General features: G+C 41.2%; 1 protein-coding gene across 1 annotated transcript; it reads right to left on the reverse strand.

The window, feature by feature from the left end:
• Positions 1–661: 661 nt before the first annotated feature.
• On the reverse strand, positions 662–24,410 carry paplna (papilin a, proteoglycan-like sulfated glycoprotein; the record flags this gene model as incomplete). The annotated part of the gene is made up of 25 exons (XM_083998534.1): positions 662–825; positions 1,983–2,158; positions 3,083–3,191; positions 3,431–3,558; positions 4,392–4,538; positions 4,625–4,679; positions 5,571–5,698; positions 5,814–5,972; positions 8,598–9,078; positions 9,841–9,967; positions 10,814–10,898; positions 12,272–12,467; positions 14,147–14,230; positions 15,240–15,390; positions 15,589–15,765; positions 16,480–16,684; positions 19,409–19,535; positions 19,642–19,765; positions 21,150–21,322; positions 21,421–21,501; positions 21,611–21,734; positions 23,771–23,901; positions 23,982–24,084; positions 24,206–24,266; positions 24,388–24,410. 25 exons carry the CDS (start codon positions 24,408–24,410, stop codon positions 662–664), a joined length of 3,519 nt encoding a protein of 1,172 aa, XP_083854660.1.
• Positions 24,411–25,777: the final 1,367 nt, after the last annotated feature.

Consider the following 25,777-nt stretch of genomic DNA (forward strand, 5'->3'; position numbering starts at 1 on the left):
TTTTGGTTTTCAGTAATTTCAACCACCAGAGTGTTTTAGCAAAATATTATTTTTATTATCAAATAATTACATAAAAATAAACTGTCTGGTAAAAGCTCCTTGTATGTCACAGAACAAGTTGAATCCTGCATCAATGAAACGCTTAAAACACACGAGTCGAAGCCAAAACTACAGCAGATATAAAGTAGTTTCACAATAATGTTAAATCCTTTTAATGAGCTCAAAGGAGGAGAAGCTATATGATTCTCTTAAAAACAGAGAACATTTACTGTCAGTCCAGTGAGTAATAACTTAATTAAAATAATACAAAAAATATGACAGAAGAAGCTTTGCCTCCTCACATTCAACAGACTTTACAGGATTATATGCTGCCAACATCTGAAGGCACAGACTCCCTGAACAACAGCGCCCACTGTGGAACAACTCCTGGTTCACAGCTTCAGCTACATCGACACTAACCAGTCCCTTTTTTATTATTATTATTATTATTGCCCTCTGAGAGTCTTTTAAGTCCTTTTGGCAAATGCAGCAGTTCAGTGTTAAAAGTTCAGTTTTTTTCTCAAAATGCAGTCCTTTCAGAAACACAACAACAAACACAAACCACCTCCCCTCCCCACTGTAGTTTTTAAAAACCCTCCCTCCCTCTCTCCTTCTGCAGGTTTCAGCCAAGCCGACGAAACCTGTTGCTCCTCTGTTGCGAATGCCGGGCGCAGCTGGCGCAGCAGAAGCTGGAGTAGTACGAGTTGGAGCACAGGCGGGCGTAAACGATCAGCTGGCAGTTGGCAAGATCGGGCTGGTCCACGCACTCCGGAGGCAAATCAATACCTGCAGCAGCAAAGTAACGACACACACACACAAACACACACACACACACACACACACACAGTCAATCTGGTTGCTTTTTAGTGTGCATCATGAATTCATAAGATCAGTAGAGACCAACACGCACGGTGCAGTTCCTCTTCTTTCTCCCTGTTTTTTTACATGTGCATGAAGCAGGTCTGAGTTTAAGTCTGTGCAACTTCTCAGGTCTCAGGTTAACTGGACTTTGTTTTTGTCAGATGCGAGCAGGAACTGATGAAGCCTCTTGGATGAGAGGTGAAACGTCTTCCAAGACAAATAAGCAAGTCCAGTTGCGTTCGATTTCAATTTCCCTGAGATAACTATGACCTGGATAAATGAGAATATTCACAGGCTTATTGTCTTTCAAGATGTTATTCAAGCCCCTTATCCAAGTGGCTTCATCAGTTCATGTTCACACACAAGGTATATTTTTCATCACAATACAAATAAAACATAAGGAGCCTCATAATCCTGAAAATGTCAGAATTACTGCAAACACTTAAGATCTTTTTTTTTTTTTTTCTCACGAATTCAACTCAAAATAACGAATTGAAATAAAATGGCAGTTCAGTCTGATTCGGTCACAATAAGTTTTCCCTTTGATTTCTAATGTAAATATTGGTTCTTATACTAAAACATACTGAAGCATATTGCATTCACTTGGGGGAAAAAGCACTTTTGAGTAATTTTTTCAGTTTTTCTGAGTAATTTATTTACTTTTTTGTTTTTCTGAGGAGTAATTAATTTTTCTGTTTTTCAAAGCGCTTTTTCCCCCTTCCTGATAGCTTGACTGAAATTTTCATAGTGGAACATATAACATATCATGAATCTAACAGATCAATGACAAATCTATCCAAATAGATCCATGAAGTGGAGGCTGGCTTGACTGCAGCGGTTAAAACGTTACTTGCAGGTTTGAGCTTCTCGCAAGAGTTTGAAATCTTGTTAAGTCAGAAAAATGATTACTCAGAAAAACAGAAAAATAAATAATAAAATATAAAGCAATACGCTTCCATAAAAAACAATTTTATTCGGATATGAAACACACAAATTATATATTTTTTTCTAAATGTGTTATTTGTTGCAGATGTGATGATGAAAACGAGAGGACGGCTGAGTCACAGTATTTTCTTCCTCACCTTGTTGTGTGTCTTTAATGATCCGCACTTCAGCCGTGGCGCTCACCGAGTAGATGCCTGTGTATGCGTTACAGGTGTACGTTCCCTCGTCTGACGGTTTGACGCTGTTTAGGATCAGGGTGCCGTCAGACGACATCAGGATGTTACGACCGTCCGGACGCACCGGTACACCGTTCCTGTAGCAGGAGGGAGTGGACGAAGGAAAACAATCAGGTCACATCAACATCTCCTGAGCAAAGAAACTACTCAGACCCTAGAAAATTGATTTGATTGATGAATTTAATGTTCTTTTAGAGGTAACTTAAAGCTTTGCCTGTCTTCTTTACATTACTGGACATTGACTCTTATGAGCTTTGTCATGTAAATTCAAATATCATTTCAAGAACTGATCGTATTTAAAGGACGATTCTGGGCAAATTCAACTCGGGGCTGTATTTTCCTAACATTTTAGGTCTCAAAGAAGGAATCAAATCAAACAAAGCTGCATTTTTTTCCACAGACAGCGTCAGATGGCACCGAGAAGCTTGTTTACTTCAAGCAAGCCGACATTGTTGTAAAACTAGATCTAATTCAAAGTTTCGCGCGAGACCCAAGTTGCCGTGCTCGGTGCGTTTACGTGCAGTCGGAAGCTCCCGTTTGTGTCATAAACACAGGAATATCAACTCTTGACTTGCTTGAAGTACCGATAAACTTCTCGGTGCATGTTTGAGTAGCCACCTGACGCTGTCTGTGGAAAAAAATTGCGGCTTTGAGGGATGTAAACAGCCTAAGCAGCGAAACTTCAATACGCTCCCATTCATCGCTGTTGTGGTGATGCGGGGACAGACACAACTACCGCAAAACAGGAGACATTAAACTGAAAATCTTCAGATTCCTTCTTTGAGACCTAAAATGTTAGGAAAATACAGCCCTGAGTTGAATTTGCCCGGAATTTAGGTTTAATTTAATTTTAAAGCATCATTTTATTTGAGTAAGGAATATTTCTCTGGCTATTTTAATTCTATGGCTCTCAGCATTAATGATTGGCTCAACATGATATCTAATGAACAAAGGATAACAACTCAGATTATGGTCTTTTTTTTGTCTGTTTGTTTCTTTACCTGGACCAGCCGATGTTAATGTTTTCCCCCGACACCACACAGGGGAGCTGAGCTGTGCTGCCTTCAGTCACCTGGATGTTGTTTGGAGCTGTCGTGATCTTCAGGTCCGCTGGAGGATCAAAGCAGAAATAAACATCAGATAAAACTAATTTAACTAATAGTCGCACCATTTTAAGTTCATATATTATTATTCTGATGTTTCCTGCTGACAATGTTTTACTCATTACTGCCTCCTGCTGGTATCTGTGTGATACTACAACACGAGCAGAGCAGAAGTTCAGGAGTTCAGTCTCTGGCAGTAACAACAGACATAATGTATAATAATGAGGATGTTTAATTAAAACACACCTTGGACTCTGAGCTGCAGCTGTCTCTGCTCCAGCTGATGAGGACTGGAGGCCGTACACGTGTAGACACCGGAGTCGTCGGACCGCAGAGGGCCGACCATCAGCGTGCCATCTGAGTGCTGGGTAAACCTGCAACATCACAGTATTAACATAGTTACCAGAGTTATAACAATTCATCCTGATGATAACAAGAGCATCTGCACTGAATCTCATGTCTGTACATTTAACAGTTGTTGAGACATTGAACTGCAAATATCAATTTCACTGTCTAGATGGAAAACAGCACTGGTGTTGGGATTTAGCTGCAGTTAGCTGAGTTGTTTAAAGTGGAACTATGCAAGGTTTTTACCGTAACTATTTTACATTTTTACCTTAATTAAGAATTGCAAGTTTTCTGAATTTTATGTTTACATATGCAAATGAGGCATCAACTCATTAGATATGCACACATTTGCATATATCGCCAAGAACAGAATCTGTCTCAGAGTCGTTTTAGAGGTAAATTCATGCAAAACAGCTGTTGCACGTTCCCGTCAGAGGCAGTTTTTCATCAAGCAGTCTCTGCATTTCCCTCTAAAACAACTCTGTCTGGTAACGTTCTGTTATTATCTCATAGCGTGGTGAATGTGCAGGTCACAACTTGTCCACCAGAGCGTTTTGGAGTTGTTAGATTGTGTATTTGATGAGTTTGATGAGGGAAACCAAGAAATCCCATGAGCCTCCGTAGCGTAGCTCTGAGCAACTCACGGCTCTGCTCCGCCATTCTAAAAATAGCTTGCACCGACAATTAAAGGTAACGAACCTACTGCTATGACTATAGGGATTATGGCAGTGGGCCAATTTGCCAAAATGTTGAACTATCCCTTTAAATATGGGAAACCAGGGTAATGTAACCTGCACATCATCTCTAGATTTTGACTCTTTGGATATACAATGATTCAACAGAGCAGAGTGAGGATTACCTGGAGTCAGTGGCGGGCTGTCCGTCCTTCGTCCACTGAATCCTGACGGACTGCAGGGTGGACGGAGGGACGATGGTGCAGGGCAGCTGGGCAGTTTGTCCCGCCCGCATTTCCAGCAAAGAAGAGCCCGAGCGGTCGATATTGAACCTGAGAGAGAGAGAGAGATGGCGTCATTGACCATTTAATCATTTATGTCCTTGTACATATGGACAGACAACGGGGACGTTTCTTACCGAGGGATAGGTCCGTCTCTGGGGAGTGAGGTAGGAATCACCTGAGACGGTCCCTCTGTGAGACAAACACACACAGTTAGAAACACAATTGAATTAACTTGCATTGTCATATTAACAGTGTTTAATTTGTGCCGGATCCTCAATCAAAATATGTAAATAAACTGCATGTAACAGGTCTATCTCATTGTATCTGTGTTCTGTCTGTGTTTTATTTCTCTATGAAGTTACTCATAGATCGCTGGTTTACCTACTTTGGATGCATTTTAATATGAGAAAAAGAAAAGAGGGGGGAAGGGGAAAAAAATTTGATTGACAGATGTCAATTATCCGGCTACACAATGACGCAACCAGTGAATTTTGACCGCGAATAAAGAGGAAAGCAGGAAAAGAGGAAAACAAAATGACACAACTAAAGCCATATAGTAAAGTAAGGATATAGGAATAAGTTTCTATAGATGGTTTGTGGGGAGTTTTCAACAAATAAACTGAGGTAAGCACACGTTATTTATTGCTAGTCTTGCGTCGCATATTATTGATTAGGAACGATGCGTGTGTGACTTTATGTTGTGAATTAATGAGTGTGTATGGCATGATATGTGCATCAGTGCATGTATGTTTATTATCTATATTTATAGCTGTATATTTATTATTATATTAATTAGCTGATTATTATGAGTTAAATTAGAGACTAACTGGAATTTACAGCATTATTTTTAATCTTAACTACCTTGATAACTAATATCTTAACAAACAACTTATGTTGCAAGTTGTAAATAAAAGCAATATGTCCATAGTTGTCTCAAAAACACTCAACAATAGTAATCAATTTTTAAAGCCCATTAAAACCATGTACCGTCAATACAAAGGGGACTTTGGTCAAAAGACTTACGGAATTAAATATACTGTATTATCATATTTGTTAAGTGAATGCAACATGTGACATTACCTGAGACAGAGAGGTAAATGTAGCGATGGTCTCGCTCACGTTCCCGCGTGGCCACACACAGGAACCAGCCGGAGTCGGCCTTAGTGAGCGGACCGGCCAACAGGGAACCGTTGGGCTGCTGGTGATGCCTGAAGAGAATATAAAATAAAAACACACAAAGAACAATCACAACAAACTTAGTTGGGACAGGCGGCAGAATGAAATGTGTGTGTTTGAATTGTTGTGTGTTTGTGTTTTACTGACCTGTGAGTGGACAGAGCGACGCCGTCTCTCCTCCACTCCACGGTGACGGTGGAGGACGGCGGCGGGCTGACTCTGCAGGGCAGCACCACCGTCTGTCCGGCTAACGCTTCCACCGTGGACGGGTCGGTCTTATCGATGGTCACTCCTCCCAGGGTCAAACTGAGGAGACACGAGGAGGAAACAAGGACAGAGAGAAGGAAGGAAAGAAGGAAGGAAGGAGGTAAGGAGGTAAGGAACAGGAGGAAGGAACAAAAGTTGGAAAACAAAGGAAGTGAAGATTGAAAAGAGGAGGAAGAAGAAGAAGAAGAGTCACTTTATGCTCTACTGTTGGTACTTCATATCCGTAGCCACCAAAGCAGACATAAAGAGCGCCCACAACCCGGCTTCAGATGAAAAGCTCAGAGAGGAAAAGAAAAGCTTTGGTGCACAAGAGGCTCATGCAACATGAAAAGTGACGAGACAAACTGCAAACTTCCCCCTAAAAAACACAAATCCAGACACAACTAAGGGATGTCACGACCATAGTACGATTATTCTCAGAGAAAATATTCACCGCATTACGATTATCACAATTATTATGCATTAATTAGTCTCAGAAAAGTCAAAATATAATTACATTACTAATTATATTCTCAAAATATCTATTAATATAGGACAAGTTATTAATCCCCCAGGGGAAATGTTTAAATATTCAAGTCATTTTGTCATCTATAACAAATGTTGGAGTTTATTTTAATAGTTTCTTTTATTACAAATGACACAATTCAATGTTACTTTAGGTAAATTAACATTAACGTAATTTAAGCCAGTTTCTTTGGCGCTCATCTGCCTATACGGTTCTGACAAAATCTTTTTTGGAAAGTGACGGTGTTTAGGGATCTATACGATTTATTAATTGTGGCGTTTAATACCGCGATTAATTGTGAAAACAAGTAATCGTGACACCCAGAGACACAACAGATGTTAAAAATCAGAGGTGATGATGACACACAAAGGAGGATAAATTACTCTGCACCAGAAAAAAAAAAACCACAGTCTCCTAAGAAAGCGTAACCACCACCTTCAACACACACAGACAGCTACTACACCAACATGAGGACGGGATTTAGTGACGACACACATACGGTGACATGAAGCATCACAGCAGGACCTTTATTAGTTTGATCTAATGACAACAACATGAAGACACAAAAAGCCCAAAGAGTGACAACACAGTGAGGACAAACTGTAGCAACAAGGCACAAAGAAGCACAAACTGACCGACAAGGTGAATTTATCATGACAGACAGTGAAAAGTCCCAGGTGCATCAATAATAATAATAAGAATATCTGTCCATGTGGGGTCGCTGTGAGGTCGTCAACTTCTCCTCGTGTTTCGTTGAGGTTAAAACAAAAACAAAAAAAACAAGGCGATGCCGCTAAAGCAGGCGTGACAGTGAGAGTCTGTGGAGCTAGAAGCAGCTGCAGTGTGTTTTCACTAAGCAAGAGTTAGGATTATATCATAGCACCACATGAACGATGCATCTACACAAAAAGCCTGTTGCATGAAATCAATCACATGTGATATGAAAATGGGAATTATATATACTGTAAACCTCTCTATACCGCTGCAGTGGTGAAGTTAAACCACCAGGGGTCAGTACAAAACAAGCCTTTTCAGATTGAGAACTGGTTTCCTTCATTTGGACTTTTGTTGTATTATTTGGAAATATACAGTACTAGTCAAAAGTTTGGACGCACCTTCTCATTTAATGTTTTTTCTTAATTTTTATTACTTTCTAAATTGTAGATTCAAACTTTATGACATCAAAACTATGAAAGAACACGTATAAGTTGTGTAGTAAACATAAACTAAACCCAACCGAGATGTTTTGGGATGAGTGGGACCGCAGAGTGAAAGCAAAACAGCTCCTCTGGGAACTCCTTCAAGGCTGTTGGAAAACCGTTCCAGGTGACGACCTCATGAAGCTGATGACAGAATCAAAAAGTGTGCAAAAATCTGCCATCGAAGCAAAAAAGGTGGCGACTTCGAAAAATCAAAAATATAAAACATATTCTGCTTCGTTTAAAGAGGAACTATGTAAGTCCCGCTGTTTTGCTAACCCTCCTCCCGGTCATGTGCATTTGTTTACAACGAAGCCAGCGAGAAATTAATAAATAGAGCGTTAGGTAACATCATCATATATTTGTGTAGTTTAATCTGTGATAAACAAGAGATTACAGGTTACTGGGCGCGTTTGTGCCACACCGAGTCGGAGGCTCTGGTCTTACAAAGTTGTTTTTCAACCAAGAGACACTAGGTGAAGGCAGAGAGCCTCCATTCTCCCTCTTAACAAGTTTAGCCATTTACTGTTTTAAACCATCACAATTACTCCAACGCTGTTTAATTAAATGTAAAAATGTAGCATAGTTAAGCTATAAATCCTGCATAGTTCCTCTTTAACACTTTTTTGTTTACTACACAATTCCTGATGTGTTCCTTCATAGTTTCCAGTTTGAATCTACAATGTTAGAAAGTGATAAAAATAAAGAAAAACCACTGAATGAGAAGGCGTGTCCAAACATTTGACTGGTAGTGTGTGTGGTGCGCCTCAGGTTGTGAGTGAATGATGCACATAATTTGTCTTTGGATGGTGTGTTTTATATTGAATCTGTGTCAGTTCACTCTCCTGCTCAGGAGCAGAGTGAGGCGAGGCGGCTGCGTGGCGGTGGCTCCTCCTCCTCCTCCTGCTCCTCCTCCTCCTGCTCCTCCTCCTGCTCCCTGGTTCCTTCAGGGTCTCTTACCTCGCAGCTGGGCCGCTGTGCTGAGCGGCGGTCCCAGATGAAGGCCGACGTCCCCGCAGGTAGATTCTGGCTCTGTGGGCGTGCGTGGCGGCGCTGCTGCCGTTCGAACCCCCCTGGACGGTGAAGATCCTCCCCATGTTGCGGCCGCCGCCTGTCGCTCCTCCTGCTCCTCCTGCTCCTCCTGCTGCTCCTCCTGCTCCTCCTCTTCCTCCTCCTCCAGCCGCCGGGGTCCTCACAGCCGGGGTGGATGATCCTCCTCCTCTCCTGGGGGTCGTCGGCTGCTGGCTCGGAGCCGCCGCCGCCGTTGCAGCGTGACACGCCCTCTGGCACTCGGCCCGGGTCATGAAGTTGTTGCTGTTGCCGTGGCAACCCCCGTACCAGAATTGCACGCACCTGGAGGTGATGACGTCGAAGTGGTAGCGGGACACCCAGGAGCTGCAGGAGCCGGCGCCGCGGGGCAGCGAGCAGATGGAGCGCTCGACTGCAGCGAACACACAAAGACAGCAGGTGAAGTTAGATAAATGATTTTCTTTGATTTGTTATTTATATATCCTGATTGTTTATCTCTTTGTGTAATTTCTTTTATTATTATTATCATTTATACATTTCTGATTCATTTGTATGTTCTGCTTTCTTATTATATTTCATTGCAGGCGGAGGCATCTAATAAGCTCTTTGAGTTTTCGCCTCTACCAGCGCTGTAAATTATCAAATTGTTCCTTTTACTTGTGTTTTTTTTAACTGTGCAAAATAAATCTAAATCTAAAATGAGGTCACGTCAGATGAATGAAGATGAATGTTACAGAAACAGTTCTCCAGCACCACAAGTTTGTTTACTAGTTGGCATTAATTAGCAATAATTAGCATCTAGGAACAAACCTTTAGCTCTGATATGGAGCTTCTCAATGACCAAAAGCAATATACGGTTGTAAGGAATTGGTTAATTGGCTACATAAGGTCTGCATTGCATTTGTATATGTAATTGTATACAGTATTTCCCATTTATCTTTATTCATTTCAGATTGTTTTAACATTTATTTAATCTTTTTATTATAAGTTTCCCCTTGCACTGCTCTGTCAAGTTGAGTTTCATCTAAAGGGGTTCAATAAAGGTCCATCCCATCCTATCCTATTTTGTCTTATCTTGATTATTAAAATATGATGATCAAGTAAGAAGTAACAGACATGCACAAATAGGAGCTCAATACGACATGTGTGTGGTTGTGTGTTACTGGCTCCTTACTGTGGTTTGGTGGGTTGGGGCAGCTCTCCCCGTTGGGTCCTGCTGCAGGTGTGGTGCGGTCGTAGCAGCAGCCGTAGGTGGTGGTTCGGCACTGCACGGCGTTCTCGGTGGGGAGAGAAGGAGCAGCCTGAGGACACACGACACGACACGACACGTCACCACAGATTAAAAAGTTAGAGGAAATATTTTTGTCTTTTCATATAATTCATATTTTTGTCACAGATGTTGACACTTTTTTTTTTTATCCTATTCTGATACTGGCACCTTTTTGTATCCTTTTCCTTCCTTCTTGGCATTTACAATGTGTGCTCTTAAAGGTCCAAGGTACAAGTTTTTTTGTCACAGAACTCTCAGGTCTTCAGATAATCTACTATTTTTATCGTTTATTTTTTAGTCTTTTTAGTCTTAGCCTATTTATTGTATAATTTTAGTTATTTTTATCATGTCCTTGCACTTGTGCCAAATTTTAGTTCCTTTTATTTATTTGGTTCTATCCAGTCTCTGGTGTTTCTTCACGGCAAATTCTTGAGAGTAAGACAGCGCTTCAGTTTCCTTCTTTCAAACTCTATATATGAGTGTGTGTGTGTGTGTGTAGTTGCATGACTTTTGGTTTTATTTTTGCTTTATTTTGTCTGCTATTATGGTGCAAAGCAATTTGTGCTACATTTTATTTGTATGAAAAGTGCTCTATAAATAAAGTCCGATTGATTGATTTGTCTTGGTATCACTGGGGGGGGGTATGAATGGGTTTTTGTTCAACAATTAAATAAACACCTTTAACACTGTAACTTTACTTCAATAAATTGGTCATGGCTCCAGACTTTCCTCCATGTCCTATTTATGTCAAATCTGAGTTGAAATACTAGAAAAATTAAGAAATTCTTTGTATTTGACAGGGGTATGAATAATTTTGGGCTTAAGTGTAGGTCCATAACATCACAGGTATAATTAAACGTCACGTGTGTTTGCTTACGGTGGGTGCAGGGGCCACAAACTCAGCACAGCCCTCCCTGTTGGGGCCCTGAGCAGCCGTCACGCCGTCTTGACAGCAACCATAACTGACAAGGAGAAAGAGAGAGAGAGAAGAGGTACACACAGTAAAACAGTTTGTTCTGGACAGTTTGTACTGAAACGTGCTGAAACTTTGTTTTTTTTTTAAAGGAAACCTCAGCCTAAGCCTGGTCATTTAGTGGCAGTTCCTGTGGTCACACAACCACCGGGTAAACGCGACCACACAGCTGTAAAAGTGGCACAAAGACCCACACAGACTCCATATTATGCAGCCGCAGAGTAATGACAGGGTTTGGAGCTGGGTACCTGGTAGGGGTGTACAGCCAGTGCACTATTTGTAATCAGATTCAGGCTTTTAAAAAAAATTATTTTCGGGAAGAAACCGGAAGTGGGCGCACTGACTTCAGCCGAGCTAGTGCTACGCCGAGCTAGCCGGCTAACTTCCGCTTTAGCTCTCTGCTAACTAGAACGGGAATAAAATAATTTAATCGTGCGGCTCTTCTAGACTTTCCAAACGTAAATCAGACTGAATGGATCTAATTCTGGTAGTGAAACGAGTTGTTTTGCGGGGGTTGTGACACTCAAAAAAAAAATGTATCCACCGTTTTATAGCCGCTTCTTCTGGACTGCATAAAAGAGGCAAAAATAAAAGAGTAGAGTAGTAGAGTAGAAAAAACAGGCTTCTGAAACCTTTCTGACAAAATGAGATATAGACTGAGGTAAACTGCTACATTTTAACATTTATCTGCACACAAATGCTGCAGGAGGCTATAAATTAACATACTCCATTATAAAGTGAACTTAAACCCTTTTCAAAACCTGGACTCGATTTAAAACTCGATTTAAAAATCGTCAAAAAAAATATCACGATACTTATGTGAATCAATTTTTTCTCCCACCCCTACTGGTTATGTGCTGTTGCTGATCCAAACGTTGCTTTTTCTTTAGAAAAAAGCTCCCGAATAATGAGGAGAAACTTCAGACAGCAAAACTATTTGGGATCAAAGCATTATTCGTTAGGGGTGGGAGAAAAAATCGATTCACATAAATATCGCAATGTCTTTTTTGACGATTTTTCAATTTTTCAATTTTTTTTTTTTTGTTTTTATATTGTGCAATGTGCATTTGTTAGCCTTTTTTACATACAGAGAGTCCAGGTTTTGAAAAGGGTTTAGGTTCACTTTATAATGGAGTATGTTAATTTATAGGCTCCTACAGTATTTGTGTGCAGATAAATGTTAAAAATGCTAAAGACTAAAAATTGAGAGAATCTGCAATATCGTAGAATCGCAATTTAAATAGAATCGTCATCCAAAAAATCGTAGAAGAATCGAATCGGGAGAAAAGCATATCGTCCCAGCCCTATTATTCGTGTACTTCCGAATACGTATTTGCCGGGTTCGGGTACAGCCCCTAGTACCTGGTCTGGATGCAGGACGGCTGGGCGGGAGGGTCAGCGGGGACCCGCGGGCAGCCCTGACGCTGTGGGCCGCCAGCCGCAGTGCGTCCGTCCGGGCAGCAGCCGTAATAGGACTGGCTGCAGTGGAGGGCCGGGGCGGAGCCGTGAGGGTCATGGACGGTGTTGGTCTGAGTCGGATCGGTCTCTGGCCTGCGGACTGGGGATGGAACCAAACAAAGAGGGGGAGTTCAGTTCACACATCGCACATGTAGACGAGACCCCACAGCGTTACTCGCGTTATTTAAAATCGACAAGACGGCACAAAGCAACAGAGAAGTTCACACATGGCTTTACAAAAAAATGTACAATAGAGTCTGAGCTATTGTGCTGCGAGGGGGCCACACAGGGAGCTCAAACACAAAAGGGGGGAAAACAAACAGGAACAGTCACCGAAACTTCAACGAAATTTGTTTTTTTGGGGGGAAAGATGAAGCAGGAAGAGTGGAGAATAAACCAGAAGAACAAGTGTTCAGAAGGAATAATTTAACAAAAAAAAAGGACCTCGACGACGTTTAAATTCCTGATCACTGGGACAGCAAACACAGCTCTGAAAAATGCCAGAACATGCCAGAAACACCACAGCCAGCACCAGCACACTTCAATGCCTCGGAAATATTTTAATCAGGCCGGCGAATGCCCACGGGCCCTTGAAAACATGTCAATCAGGCCCGGATAATTAGTGCTGGGACAGGGGGTGGACGGGGACAGCGGTGGGGGCCGAGGGGGGGGAGGGAGGAGGGGGGGGGGGCTGATGGGTACAAAGTGACAGGTGTGAGAGGAGGGAGGGGAGGGTGCAGGAGAACTGGAGGGTGGAAATTATCAGGGTGCAGCCACACACACAATTAAATGTTATTTAAAAAAAAAAAAAAAAAGAGGAAGTAGAAACAAAAAACTTTCAAAATAAAAGAGAGAAAGCGTTTATGATGGAGGAGCAGGTTCCTACACATTTGACATTTCAAAATTCCCTAATTTTCAGACTTCTCTGTAAAAAAAAAATCAAATAATTTGTGATATTTGAGTAATTAGATGTGTATCATAAATAAAAATCATGCAATTAATCATTTGTTTTCATTATTCTGAATTTGTGTGCCATTATGTCACCATTTCCAGGAGACTGTAGCTACAATAGCACATACAAAACAATTAACCAAAATAACTTCAGATAAGACCAAACCCAGATAAGTATTAAGATAAATATATTTCCATACAATAGTTTTCATTTTCCATACTTCACATTTCCAGACCTGGAAATGTATAACACCCTCTCTATTTTCAAGAATAAGCTTAAAATCCTTCCCTTTTTTAATAAATAAAGTATGTTTAGGGATCTGAGAATGGCAATTTGTCTTAATGCTATTAAAATACAATTAAAAATCGATCTTTTTAACTCTGGCTAACTTTTATTTGTATGATTGCTATTGTGTTATCGTTTATAACTTGTCTAACTGCCTTTGATTAATATTGCTTTTAATTGTTTGATGTTGTTTTGTTCAACCACCTATTATGTTCTACAAGTGCAGCAGCTAAGATGATTTTCCCAACTAAGCAAACCTTACATATCTAATAATATGTGATGAAGTCAGATCGTTTTAGATCTGGTTAATTATGTTGTTCTCGACTTCCTGAGTGACTGTACAACATCGTACACATCCACCCATCCATTAACTTTAGCTCTTATCATTTTGAGTGCAGCTGGAGCCGATCCCAGCTAAGAAACCCTGGACGGACGTCGGATCATCAGTCCCAACGCTCATAACAAGATGTTTGCTTGTCGAACCAATCCTCTGAGTCATAGATGAATTAAATGATACCGTTTCAAAACAGAGATTAACTGACCTGAGGTGTGATCTGGCACGTAGGGCTGGAAGCCGCCGGTCTGAGAGTTGTCGTGTCCTCGTGGGTCCTGGACGCTGGGGACAACTACACACAAACACAAACACAAACCAGTAAGAGCCCAGTTTAAGTGTAGATGAATTATATTAGAGAAGACTGAGTCAGTCACACAAACAATTGTCATATTTCCTTCCAACTATTTTAATGTGTATTTTGAATTTGCTCTTCAAAAAACCAAAAAGTGGGAACACCCAAAACCAACTCTAAAATGCACATCACTTTGTGGTGGAAAATTGCTGTGATTGCTATTCCCCTACCTCTCCTGTCTTGTTCTTTGACTCGCCACCGGCAGAACCAAAATTTCCACGACAACTTCTTTTTGCACAAAGAGGAGGTGGAAGAATGCAATCTATCTCGCTGAACTAAAATATCATGGCATTATGGTTATAACTCACTAGAGATCCAGGAAGTGTTGACAATATACAACATGATGTCCTTTTTTGTTGCTGTTATCTGGAGTTTTTTTTGTTATTGTTGTTGTCTTTTTCTTTGTTTTCTTCCTTTTATACTCTTTACATGAATGTATTTATTTGCTTATCTCTGTTTTTTCACTGCAGTTGTTTGATGCTGAAACTCCTGCACACGTTGTTCTTCTCACTTGCAATATTTTCTATATATTAAAAGGCCAACGTTTCGGTTGTTTAACCTTCAAAACAGCGTCAGGACGCCCTGAAGAAGGTTAAACAACCGAAACGTTGGCCGTGGTGAATGAAATGAAATGTGCAGGTCACAACTTGTCCACCAGAGCGTTTTGGAGTTGTGGGATTGTGTATTATTTGATGAGCAATGGGCCAATTTGCCAAAATGTTGAACTATCCCTTTAAGGTAAAAATGTAGCGTAGTCCCTCTTTAATAAAAATTCACTTAGGATTTGTGATACAAATTAGTTGGAAACATGACTTATGGCAACAAGGAGCTTCTTCCTTTTTTGGTGATGCAGATTATTTTTTCATTTATTTTAATATCTTTACTCCAGTGTTTCTATGTGAACATGGAGCTGCATGTGTGTTTGTTACAGTCGAGCCGACACACTCACCCTGTGGGCTGTAGCAGGACTGGGCGTTGCAGTGCTGCATGGTGGCGGGTTTGGGCTCGGCGCTGCATTCGTTCCCGTGGTACTGGTTCCTGTCCTGGTCGGAGCAGATCACCTGGCGCTCGCGAGAGCCGGTGCCGCAGCTCACGGAGCACTGGAGCGAAAAGTAAAGTGGACAGAAAGTATTAAAGCTCAGAGCGGTCTCAGTTGGTGAGACAGAGAGAAAACAAAAAAACATGACTCGACAAAAGTGCGATGACATAATATTTCACATGCAACCACCAGCCACTGTAGCGGTTCTGTATTGTTGTTGTGTTTGCCGTGTTTGCCGTGTTCGCCGTTCCCAACTCACCAGTCCCCATTCCCCAACGTGCCAGCTGGTCTGTCTCAGGCAGGCGGCCATCTCACAGGGCCGGACGGCGGTCGGGCGTTGCAGAGCGCTGCAGGACGACTCCTCCAGCCTCATCCCACCTGAGCCCACACAGGTCACGTCTCTGGTCTGTTCGCCTGAACCGCAGCTCACAGAGCACTGCACAGATTTTATTAAAACATTGATTATAAAGCATGAAATTATAATGTGCGATAGAAAGATTTTCCTGATTCACACTGATGCATTGCATGCAATAATAACAAACTTTGCATTTAAATGCCTCATAACTGATAAGAAGACAGTAGTTATAGAAGACAACAATCTGTTTAAATATCACTGCTGCTTTTACGACTTCTTTGTTTTATTCCATTTTAAAAATGCATTACACAAGAACAGAGCTTAGTTTCTCTTCTGGCTGAGTCTGTAATTGCATTAAAGTGAAAAAAATGTTATTTACTAAATTTAAAACCACAGCCGAAGTGCAAACATGAGAGACAAATTAAGGTTAATCTGTCAGTTCCTCTTCCACTGCATGACTCCACTTTGTATCTACTGTTGTGTTTCAGGTTTATAAGACTTTTCTACCTTCGGTTTAGCTTCTCATGTAATTACCAAACTTTTGCATTGGTGACTTCACAAACAAAAAATACAAAACAAAGTCACAGGTTAGTTGATTTCTATTTCAGTAAAGACGATTTTTGACCTGTTCCCATCATTTCAAATGATCTCATCTTCAGTTATTTAAATTTTTCAGTGAAAAAAACAGCATTTCTCACTTGAATAGTCTGTCTTTTGGAGATTAAGTGAAGTTTTTAAAATTAATTTAATTTAATTTCACTCCTCTTGTTGCCTCCAGTCGTTTGGTTCACTCACCGCGCTCCATCTGCTCACTCGATACTCGACACACTTCTGCATGTTGCAGGTCTGCAGAGATGGAGGCGCCTCAGCGTAGGCAGCGCAAGTGGCGTCATCCACCACGCGGGGCCCCGAGGCATCATGGGAGATGCACTGCACGCTGCGAATCTGGGATCCCCCGCCACAGGTAACGGAGCAGGCGTTCCACTCCCCGGTTTTCCAGCTGGGAGAAAAAAACGACCAGGAGAGAGAGGAGACGGAGATCAGGACTGAGGTGGTGAAGAGATGCTGAACGGGTTTCATTCCAAAAAATTTTGAAATATATAAGATGACAGATGCAACTCTGTTTGGATCAGGTGTTTAAATTTCCTCTTTCTAAATATTTCTAAGTAGAATCAACATGAAATTAAAGGAATTTCCTTCAGAAACTTTAGGAGGATCAACGGCATTTCAGTGAGTGGAGACAGTTACTGATCGAAACCTCACTCAGCTTCATGTGGGAATTGTTTAAACATACAAACTCTTGGCTTGTGCAGCTTTAAGGTATAAGGTTTGTGTTGAACAACTCAAGATTAAAAATCGAATTCAAGTTTTCTTCATCCTGCTCCTTTCCGTGAATTATGATTATTATTTTTCTCAATAATGTATGAATTGAAAATGTCCATTTATGGAACAAATTAAAAATGAAATGAAATGAAAGATTATGTTCATGATTGCCCATAATCTCAATATCAATCATTTCACATCAAGTAATAGTGAAGTATACAATGACCACAGCTTCCCCAAAGCAAAAGGTGACGTCTTGAAATCATTAAACTGATGTGAATAATGTTTTTAATTGAAAAGTGGTTGTTTTTTTTACTTTGTGCCAACTCCTGGTAGTTCAAGTGTTTGTTTTTGGAATGAAACCCTTTAAATGTTTGAACAAAGGATGCATCATTTTAGCCTGAGCTGCTAAAAACACTAGTGACTACGTTATGATGTTAAAACAACACATCCTTTTGGAGACTGTAGTGTTAAAGAGAAACCCAGGAAACCAGCTGCTCGAAGCTGAAAGACACAAGTATTTCATCTTCATCTTCATCTCCTGGTTAGTTTCACTATCTACTATCTACAGTAATTACACAAACACAACACAACACAAAGCTCTGCTGCACATTCAGCTTGAATAGTGAATGTCTACCGTCTCTGTGGGTCTTCCGTGCAGGATACATCTTTAAATTGGGGGTTAATGAGGGTGCACTTAGCGTCACCCGAGCTTCATAAACATCTCAGGTTTCTGAGCAGCAGCAGCATCAAAAGAAAAGAAGCAGGAAATACCAGAGAGTCAGTGAACGAGGCCCCGGCTATTTACCACCACCACACTGCCGCTGCTGCTGCTGCTGTGTCCCATTCATACGCACACAAAACCCAACACCTCCTGCACGATGACCTCTAAAACTACAAACACCTCGGAGCACATCAGCTTCACTAACACACAGAGATTTGAAGTTTGCTAGAAGCTGAAAGCGGCCGGGCAGCAGCCGAGCTCAGGGATCAGGTCCAGAGGTTAAAGAGGAGGAGGAGGAGGAGGAGATTCTTCTGGAGGAAACCTGGTGTCAAATCACCGCTCCGTCTCTCTGGGGGAGAGACTCTGAGTGTGTTTAAGACAAATGAGCATCATTAAAAAAAAAAAAAAAAAAGGTTGAAAGGAGATCTCTGAGCTCGACAGTTGCCCCACGCCTTCGTTCACACCGCACATGGAGGAACGGGCTTCACGAAACAAACACAGACGCTAAGAGTCAAACTCCTCTGAAGGGGGAGGGAGACAGACACACATGACAGACATTTAATCATACTTTTATTATAAATGACTATTCTAGGCCCTTTTTTTTTTTAAGGTGACAAAATAAGACAGGTTAGAGTCTAACGAAAAGACGAACTGAAACATGCTCAGGAACTAAGAGCCTGTCCACACGAAAACGGATTTAATGAATCCGCAGAAGTATTTTATCGTTTCGGCGTTAAGCACCCGCTAATCATTGAAACCAGCAGTGACTTTCACGTGTGCTTTCACGTCGGAGTCTTCAAACCAGAAATGCTTGTAACAGCATCGGAAAAAGTCGCTTTTGACAAAAAATCTAATCAAATAGGGACCTGCCGTGCCGTGAAAAAAAAACTAAAAAACTGACAGCAAGTGAGCGTCTTCCTGTATCTGGCCCTTCAATTGTTTTTTTTTTTCCTCCAACCAATCAGCCAATGAATTTTTGGTCGACTAATGCTCGGTCGACTATTTGGGGGCAGCCCTAATGAAAACTGAATTTTGAGTGGTAAAATCTGAAAACATTGCTCCAGTGTTTTCGCCTGGACGCCCAAAACGGATCTTATGTGAAACTTTGATGTCATACGTATTCACCTGTAACCTGAGACACACCGCTAGACGTTACAGTCTATGGACGTTAACGTAACAACAACAACGACGGCCGACCACTTATGATGTTTGGAGTTTGAATAGAACGGGGAAACTTTCTGTCTTCTTCTCTGTTTTAGGTGTGGCAACGTACGGCAGCGTTTTAAGTCGTTTTCAGTGGCTATTTCTTGAAACAATGTCGTGTTTACGGACATTTTTTTTCAAAACGAACAGGAAAAAGATCGTTTTGGGTGAAGCTTCGTTTTCGTGTGGACGAGGCCAAACAGCGTGGTGGTGATCCAGGTCTCCCCTTCACCTTCTACTAACTATCGCTACGACTACAGACCCTGAGTTACCTGAGTACATAGGTTCGGGCTCTTTTTGAGGATCTCCACAACTGTGGTGGATACAGGTACGCCATCCTTTCAACAAGTCATAACACACCCACAACAATTTAAAATAAAGAAATAAAAAAATCAATAAAACTATAATAGAAGAGCTCATCATAAGTTACTAAAGTGTAATTTCATCATTGGAGTTACAACTGTGGTCATTTACCTGCGTGTTTGTGGGCATGCGTGTGGGTTGCATGTGCGGTTGGTCTGTGGCCTCGGCAGAGAGGCACAGAGATAGTCGGGATAGGCCTCGTTGTCAATGGTGCAGAAGACCAAGCGAGACTGGTAGCCTGGCGAAGGGGTAAAAAGACAAAAGACAGAGAATTGAATCATTTCGTCGTCAGTATTTAAATTAGTGTCTCCGTGAGCAGCACTGTGTGTGTGTGAGACTCTCACCTGATCCACACTCTCTGCTGCAGGCCGACCAGGACCCAAAGCTCCAGTAGTATCCGTCCCTGGAGCGTCCGTTAGGAAGGTAATACTCGTACTCTACGCCCTGGTTGGGCTCCTGGCTGATCACCTGAGGGGAAGAGGGAGATTAATAATCAATATATCGACCAATCAGCCACATTCATGGGCTCAGATTCAGTCAGATGCGCAAATTTTTCCTTAAACGCCACCTTAAGGTCACAACTTCACCCATGACGATATATACTGTATATATCTTAGTTTAAAGTCCCACTCCCACGACCCTTTTCGGCCATTTTAAAACCAGCTCACTAGCCATGCACATTAGCAATGCACCTCTGGAGGGTGGGCGGAGACTGCGCTGTTTTGCACCCGCCCAGCCACCTCCTCGCACCCCACCCCCCGCTTGCTGACAGCTGGACATTGTACAATTACAGATTCAGCGCGTTTAGCGTAAAACTCCACACTGGGATTTGATCCCAGACTGGAGCATAGTTCTTGCTCACAGTGCAAGCTGCTCTACCAGGTGAGCTACACCTGTTATACCTTGACAGCTACACCGAGCTGTTAAGCCTTTCACCTCTGAGCCAGATGCAGAGCGGGGTGGGAGCTTGTAGCACTAGTGCCCTCCCCTGGAGCTGTGACACCCTCAACTCCAGTCTCCCTGAAACTGCCAGTTTGCGTCTGCCATTGGTTCACAGCAGTTTGAAGGCAGAAAAACTCAGAAATGCAATTTTGCACTTCCTTTTCTGCTGATATGTCCTCTTACACAAGAAAAATGCCACAGGAATATGTGAAAAGCTCAAAAAACACGATTTTCACGGGAGTGGGTCTTTAAAGAGCGTATTTCGGTCTACACACATCAATAAACAACATTAACAACATTTTATACACATTTGTTTTAAACATAAATAAACAACAAGCAATATTTCATTTCTTTTTTTCCCTTAAAATATAAATACAAAACAATTACAATTGTACCTAGACCGAAAAGGTGTGAAGCTTCATCTTATTTTGCCTTCCCTTCTTATGTAAATTAACAGTTTCCGTCAGCTCATTTTAGAAATTTAGACAGAACAAAACATGTGTATATTAAACAGTAGGCAGTTTTTGAGCACACTGGTGTTCATAATTCAGTTTTAAATGTATTAATAACACATTTTTAATTTTTATTTATTTGCACATAAAATAGAACAAAACATTTATTTATCTCTCTTACTAGTGAGAAAGATATGAAAAGAAAGGTGCAGGTGAGGTCTGAAACCCGAAAGGCTTATAACAAGACCTCAACTTGACCTAACAAATAATTGAAACACAGTAAAGAAATAATAATCACATACCTTGTGCAAGGTAGAGACGTTTTTGAATCTATTAAGTGCGTTACATATTTTCATTTCTATTTCTAAATTACTCCATAGGTTGACTCCTTTACTCTGAAAAGCCAATGGACAGATTTCCGTCAGTCTGTTCAGTTTTTTATCTTGTTGTGATCTTACCTCAACGACCAGCGGTTCAGTGGTGGGGCCGCGGCCGATGATGGTCTCGGGGACGTTGTCGCCCTCGGCTCCTCTCTGGTAGTACAGCATGGTGCCGGCGATGGGAGTCGCCCTGGAAAACTCAATTACCCAGTGACCGTTGAGGTAGTATTCACCACGCAGGTTCTTGATGGCTGGAAATGCAGTAGTAGTAGGTAAAACTTCAGTCAGTTCCTGTAACAAACTCTAACTTACTATTCTTGATGGCATTCTCTAAAAAACACGCTCTTACCGAGGTAGTTGCGTGTGGCCACAGTTTCCCTGATGCTGATGGTGGTGGCTCCGACGGGGATGATGAACATCTGGTTGTAGCCTGATGTAGAAATGAGACACAACTTTCAAATCTCCCACATATAAACTAAGAAAAGGGCTGAAGAATCGGTTTTATCTATTGGTTTTAAGTATAAACCTGTGCTTCGTACCGTTTGGCAGGCTGCGGACGGTGAAGGTGTTGTGGACGCGGTGGCACGACTGTCCGTTGCCCCCACACTGCAGGCAGGGGTCTTCCTGCTGGTTAGACTCGAATATGTTGTCACAGCCGAGACGCTGGAGAAGGAAAACGAGACAGAAACATTTCAACCTCACAGCTAAGTCGAACCTTTGAGTGTTTAATTACTCTTTCATTAGCGAAAAAGACAATAGAATTTGATTTTTACTCTACAGCAATGATAATATGTTGATAATTGTGTATTTTTAGTATAATTAAGTTTACTGGTGTTGAAACTGGCTTAAAGAAAAGCATCAGCGTCATCGCTTCATTTTAAGTAATTCCTGTGGGAGGAAAACGTTTTATAGAAAGAAAAAATGTGGCAAAGCAAAGATAATCCACACAAGAATAAAAATGTCCAGTGGGTGTCAAGTCCACTTTACTACTGTAAATAAACCCTGTGAATGTGCAACAGTGGAAATCACCAAATGACAGAGCAGAGAGCCAAAACTAACACGATTTAACAAGATAAGAATAAAATGTGAGCCAAGGGGGAAAGTACCAATCTTCAAACCGGGCGACAAAAGTCTGGAGCCAGAGGTTGTTTATGTAAATTTTTGAGAATAAATGAACAATAACGTTTAAAAAATAAGTCTAACAGGGTGGACTGCTCTCCATCCGCAGGCGAGGTGTTGAAGACAGGAGGTGAGAGGTTAAATAGACGAGGTGTTTCATGAGGAAAAGGTTAATAGGTTGCTGGCATAATTACACAGGAACAAGAATGAGACGAGGAGAAGTGTTTGACATTAGCACAGAGTGAAGCTAATCTTTTACCCTGCAGCTCAGCTCCTCTGACTGTGTCCTCTCTGATTAATGAAGCAGGACCAGGAGTTTGTGTGTGTGAACTCACACATTTTACACCTGTGTGTTTGATTTACTAAATGAAATCGAACAGCTGCACTAATCCTGTCAATACAAAAGAGTCAGCAGAAATGTGTTGTAATTGTTTGCCTCTATACATCTACTGGTTTAACACTGATTCTTAGTGTTTATGAACTGTAGCAGCACACAGCCCAGATGATTTATATTAATAATAATAATCATTTTATTTATATAGAACTTTTCGAGCAAATGCACAAAGTGCTTTACAGATGAAACATTACAGAAAACGAATAAAAGAGGAAGGAAAAACCCTCCCTTTGAGGTCACATGACCTACAATCAGAAGTCCACAATAAGCAGCACTGTGCCCACAAAGACAGTGAAAAGTGCAAATGAAGTTATATATAAAAAGGTACAAATACAAATGAATCTGTATTTATAAATGAATAAAACGACAGAAGTGCTCTTGTAAGGCAGATAAATTGTTAAAATAATTGAATAAAATCAGAAAATAGTTAAGAATAGGCCATCCTATAAAAGTGAGTTTTAAGGCATTGTTTAAAAACTGCAGTGGAGTCGGCTGATCTCACACATACTGATATTGACGTACTGATATTAAGAAAAAGCGCTAAAGAGTGAGATAGAAAACTTTACATACGAGTTGATTTGGTTATTAAAACTACAATCATGGGTCGTGTGACTAAAACTGCTCACTTGAGTTATTAGTGGATGACTCTACATTTAAGGTGTTGAGAAGAAATCAAGATGATGAATGTAAAATGATTAAAGGGTGGCAGTTTTGTGTTACACACAGGGTTTGATGTACTGCACATCAAGGACTCACTGCTGCTCTGGTCAAACTCTGGTCCAGTGATAATTTGAGATTTTGGGACATTTACTGGCAGAGAGTTTGATGTCAAGGTCGATACCGATCTCTCTCTCTCTATGTGGGTATTTGTGTCGTATTAAAATCACAAACAGCCTCTTTAAAAGCCACCGAACTGTGGTCATGTCTCATTTGTTTAATCCGTTACAAAAGACCTAAAAGAGGCTTATGAACTGAACTATTTCCTGGCTCTAAGAAGTTGGCAAGACACAAGAGGAGACCGCGGGAAGTTATTATAGTCGCATTTGAAGATAAAATACATTTTGCCCACTAAGGCCGAACCACAGGTGGTGAGAGAAAACTTTCTTTTTGCTTCTCTGTTTGAGTTTTTCCACTTTTTTATTTCCCTGCCTTTGATTAGATGTCATTCCGGTTTCCTTTTCCTTACCTTGCAGACTCCGCCCACGCAGACGTCCCTCCGTCCTGGGTGACACGGTGTCCCGTCGACCACGGAGCTGCGGTGACGGTAGAAGAAGTTTTCTCCTCTGGGCATGCAGTTCAGCTCACAGGGGTTCTCACCTGTGAGAAAGGTTATTTATTAGTAAAACCATTTAAACATCTATGTATCTATCTATATTCTACCACAGTTTGCTGCTCACCTCCATAGTACGGGAGCCACTTGTAGAGTTTCCCCTGGAAGTCGGTCCCATCGAACGCCGAGCACTGCTCTTCACGGAAATCTTTGGATCCTTCTGGACAGTCCTGAGGAGATACGGTCAAAAGGTCAAGGAAAGAAAGAAAAAAAGACTTCAAAGTAAAAACAATATAAAGAGATTTTTATATGTTTAATAAGGGAGGGTGGTTCTGGGTTTTGTTTGCCCACCTGGATGTTGCAGGAGCGGTAGGACTTCTCTGGTCCGACGCAGTTGTGTCCTCCATCCGCCCTGTTTGTAGAAAATAAAGCGTACACATCAGACTGACGGACCTTTATGCAGATTTATGACCTCATCTTACTGTATTACAACCTGCTGCAGATGTTGTCATTTCTCTTACTATAAAGCTGACAGTATCTGAGTAAAGTCCGACATAGACCTGTTCAATTAATTGTTTTAAAATCGTAATCATGATTATCTAGTTAGGACGATGTAAAAATCACTTTTTTACTGTCGATTTAGGTATTTTACCATTACAGCTGAGTTCTTAAGCAGGTGCGGGGTCATCATATCACGGCATCATAGATAGATAGATAGATAGATAGATAGATAGATAGATAGATAGATAGATAGATAGATAGATAGATAGATAGATAGATAGATAGATAGATAGATATTATCGTAATTGGAAATCGGTTTTTGAGAGAAGGAAAAAACGTTGGATTTTATTTTTGAGGAAAAATCGAGCAGCCCTAGTCAGACATGACGTAATGATCTCCTCTCTGATTTAAGACTTTAAACTTTACTTTAAATAAAGTTGGAGGACCAGAGGGTCACAGGTGAGAAGAGAAAGTTTTCTGGTGTTTAGACTCCAGCTCAATTCAAGGAGCCAAAAACAACCTACATTTCCCACAGTAGCTTCTTTCATTGAACATCCCATCTGCCTCCTAGATACAGTAACCACATCTAATGTAATTCATGTTTAAAGGTTAAAGATGAAATAAGGTTTCCTTTTCCTTGTGTGTGGTCTTATGAGTTGTCAGCAGAGAGTATCTTCAGGCCACAAATACATTTTTTTATTATCCTGGGTGCTGTTAAAACCAGCTTGAATATTTCCTGACTATAGTTTGCATTAAAACAATGTGTCATCACTGTGACACAGAGGCAGATAATGACTGGGTGAAACCGCAGTATATATGCAAATACAACCTGTCTGGAGGTGCAGAAATAACCACTTTCAGCTCTGACATTAAGTGGCATTCCTGTTTAATCTGTGTCTATAAAAAAAAGAAAAAAAAACTGACTTCTCAGCACAGCAGAAGCCTCAACATCAACACGGTTTAACCCAAACTCTGCACAAACATCCGCGCTCTTTCACAGCAGTGAACCTTGAAACGGCGGATGGTTTCGCCACCCTCCCTCCCTCCCAGCCATGCTGATAACTCATGATTAAGTCACCTCCAAAAAAGTACCTGCCCTTAAGCCTTGAAAACAAGACACGCTCCTGTCAGCACGCCAAAACTGAAACGAAAACATGTCGAAACAGTTGTTCACAACATCCAGCCCTCAACGTTTCACTTCGTAAGGGAAAACAATACATATAAAGTGTAGAAACGTACTTTAAATTAATATTATTAGATAACAAGAAGGAAGGGATTTCATTTAATTACAGCCACTTTGAAGTCTGAGTGCTTTGGACAAAGATCAGGCTTTTTTCTTACACAAAAGTGACTATATTGTGAAATGGGAGTTCCTGTAAAGCACACAATGATTCAGCCGGTTCAGAGCAGCTGAAGGTGTAA

This window comes from Trachurus trachurus, assembly GCF_905171665.1.
Source record: "Trachurus trachurus genome assembly, chromosome: 22".
NCBI classification, from domain to species: Eukaryota; Metazoa; Chordata; class Actinopteri; order Carangiformes; family Carangidae; genus Trachurus; species Trachurus trachurus.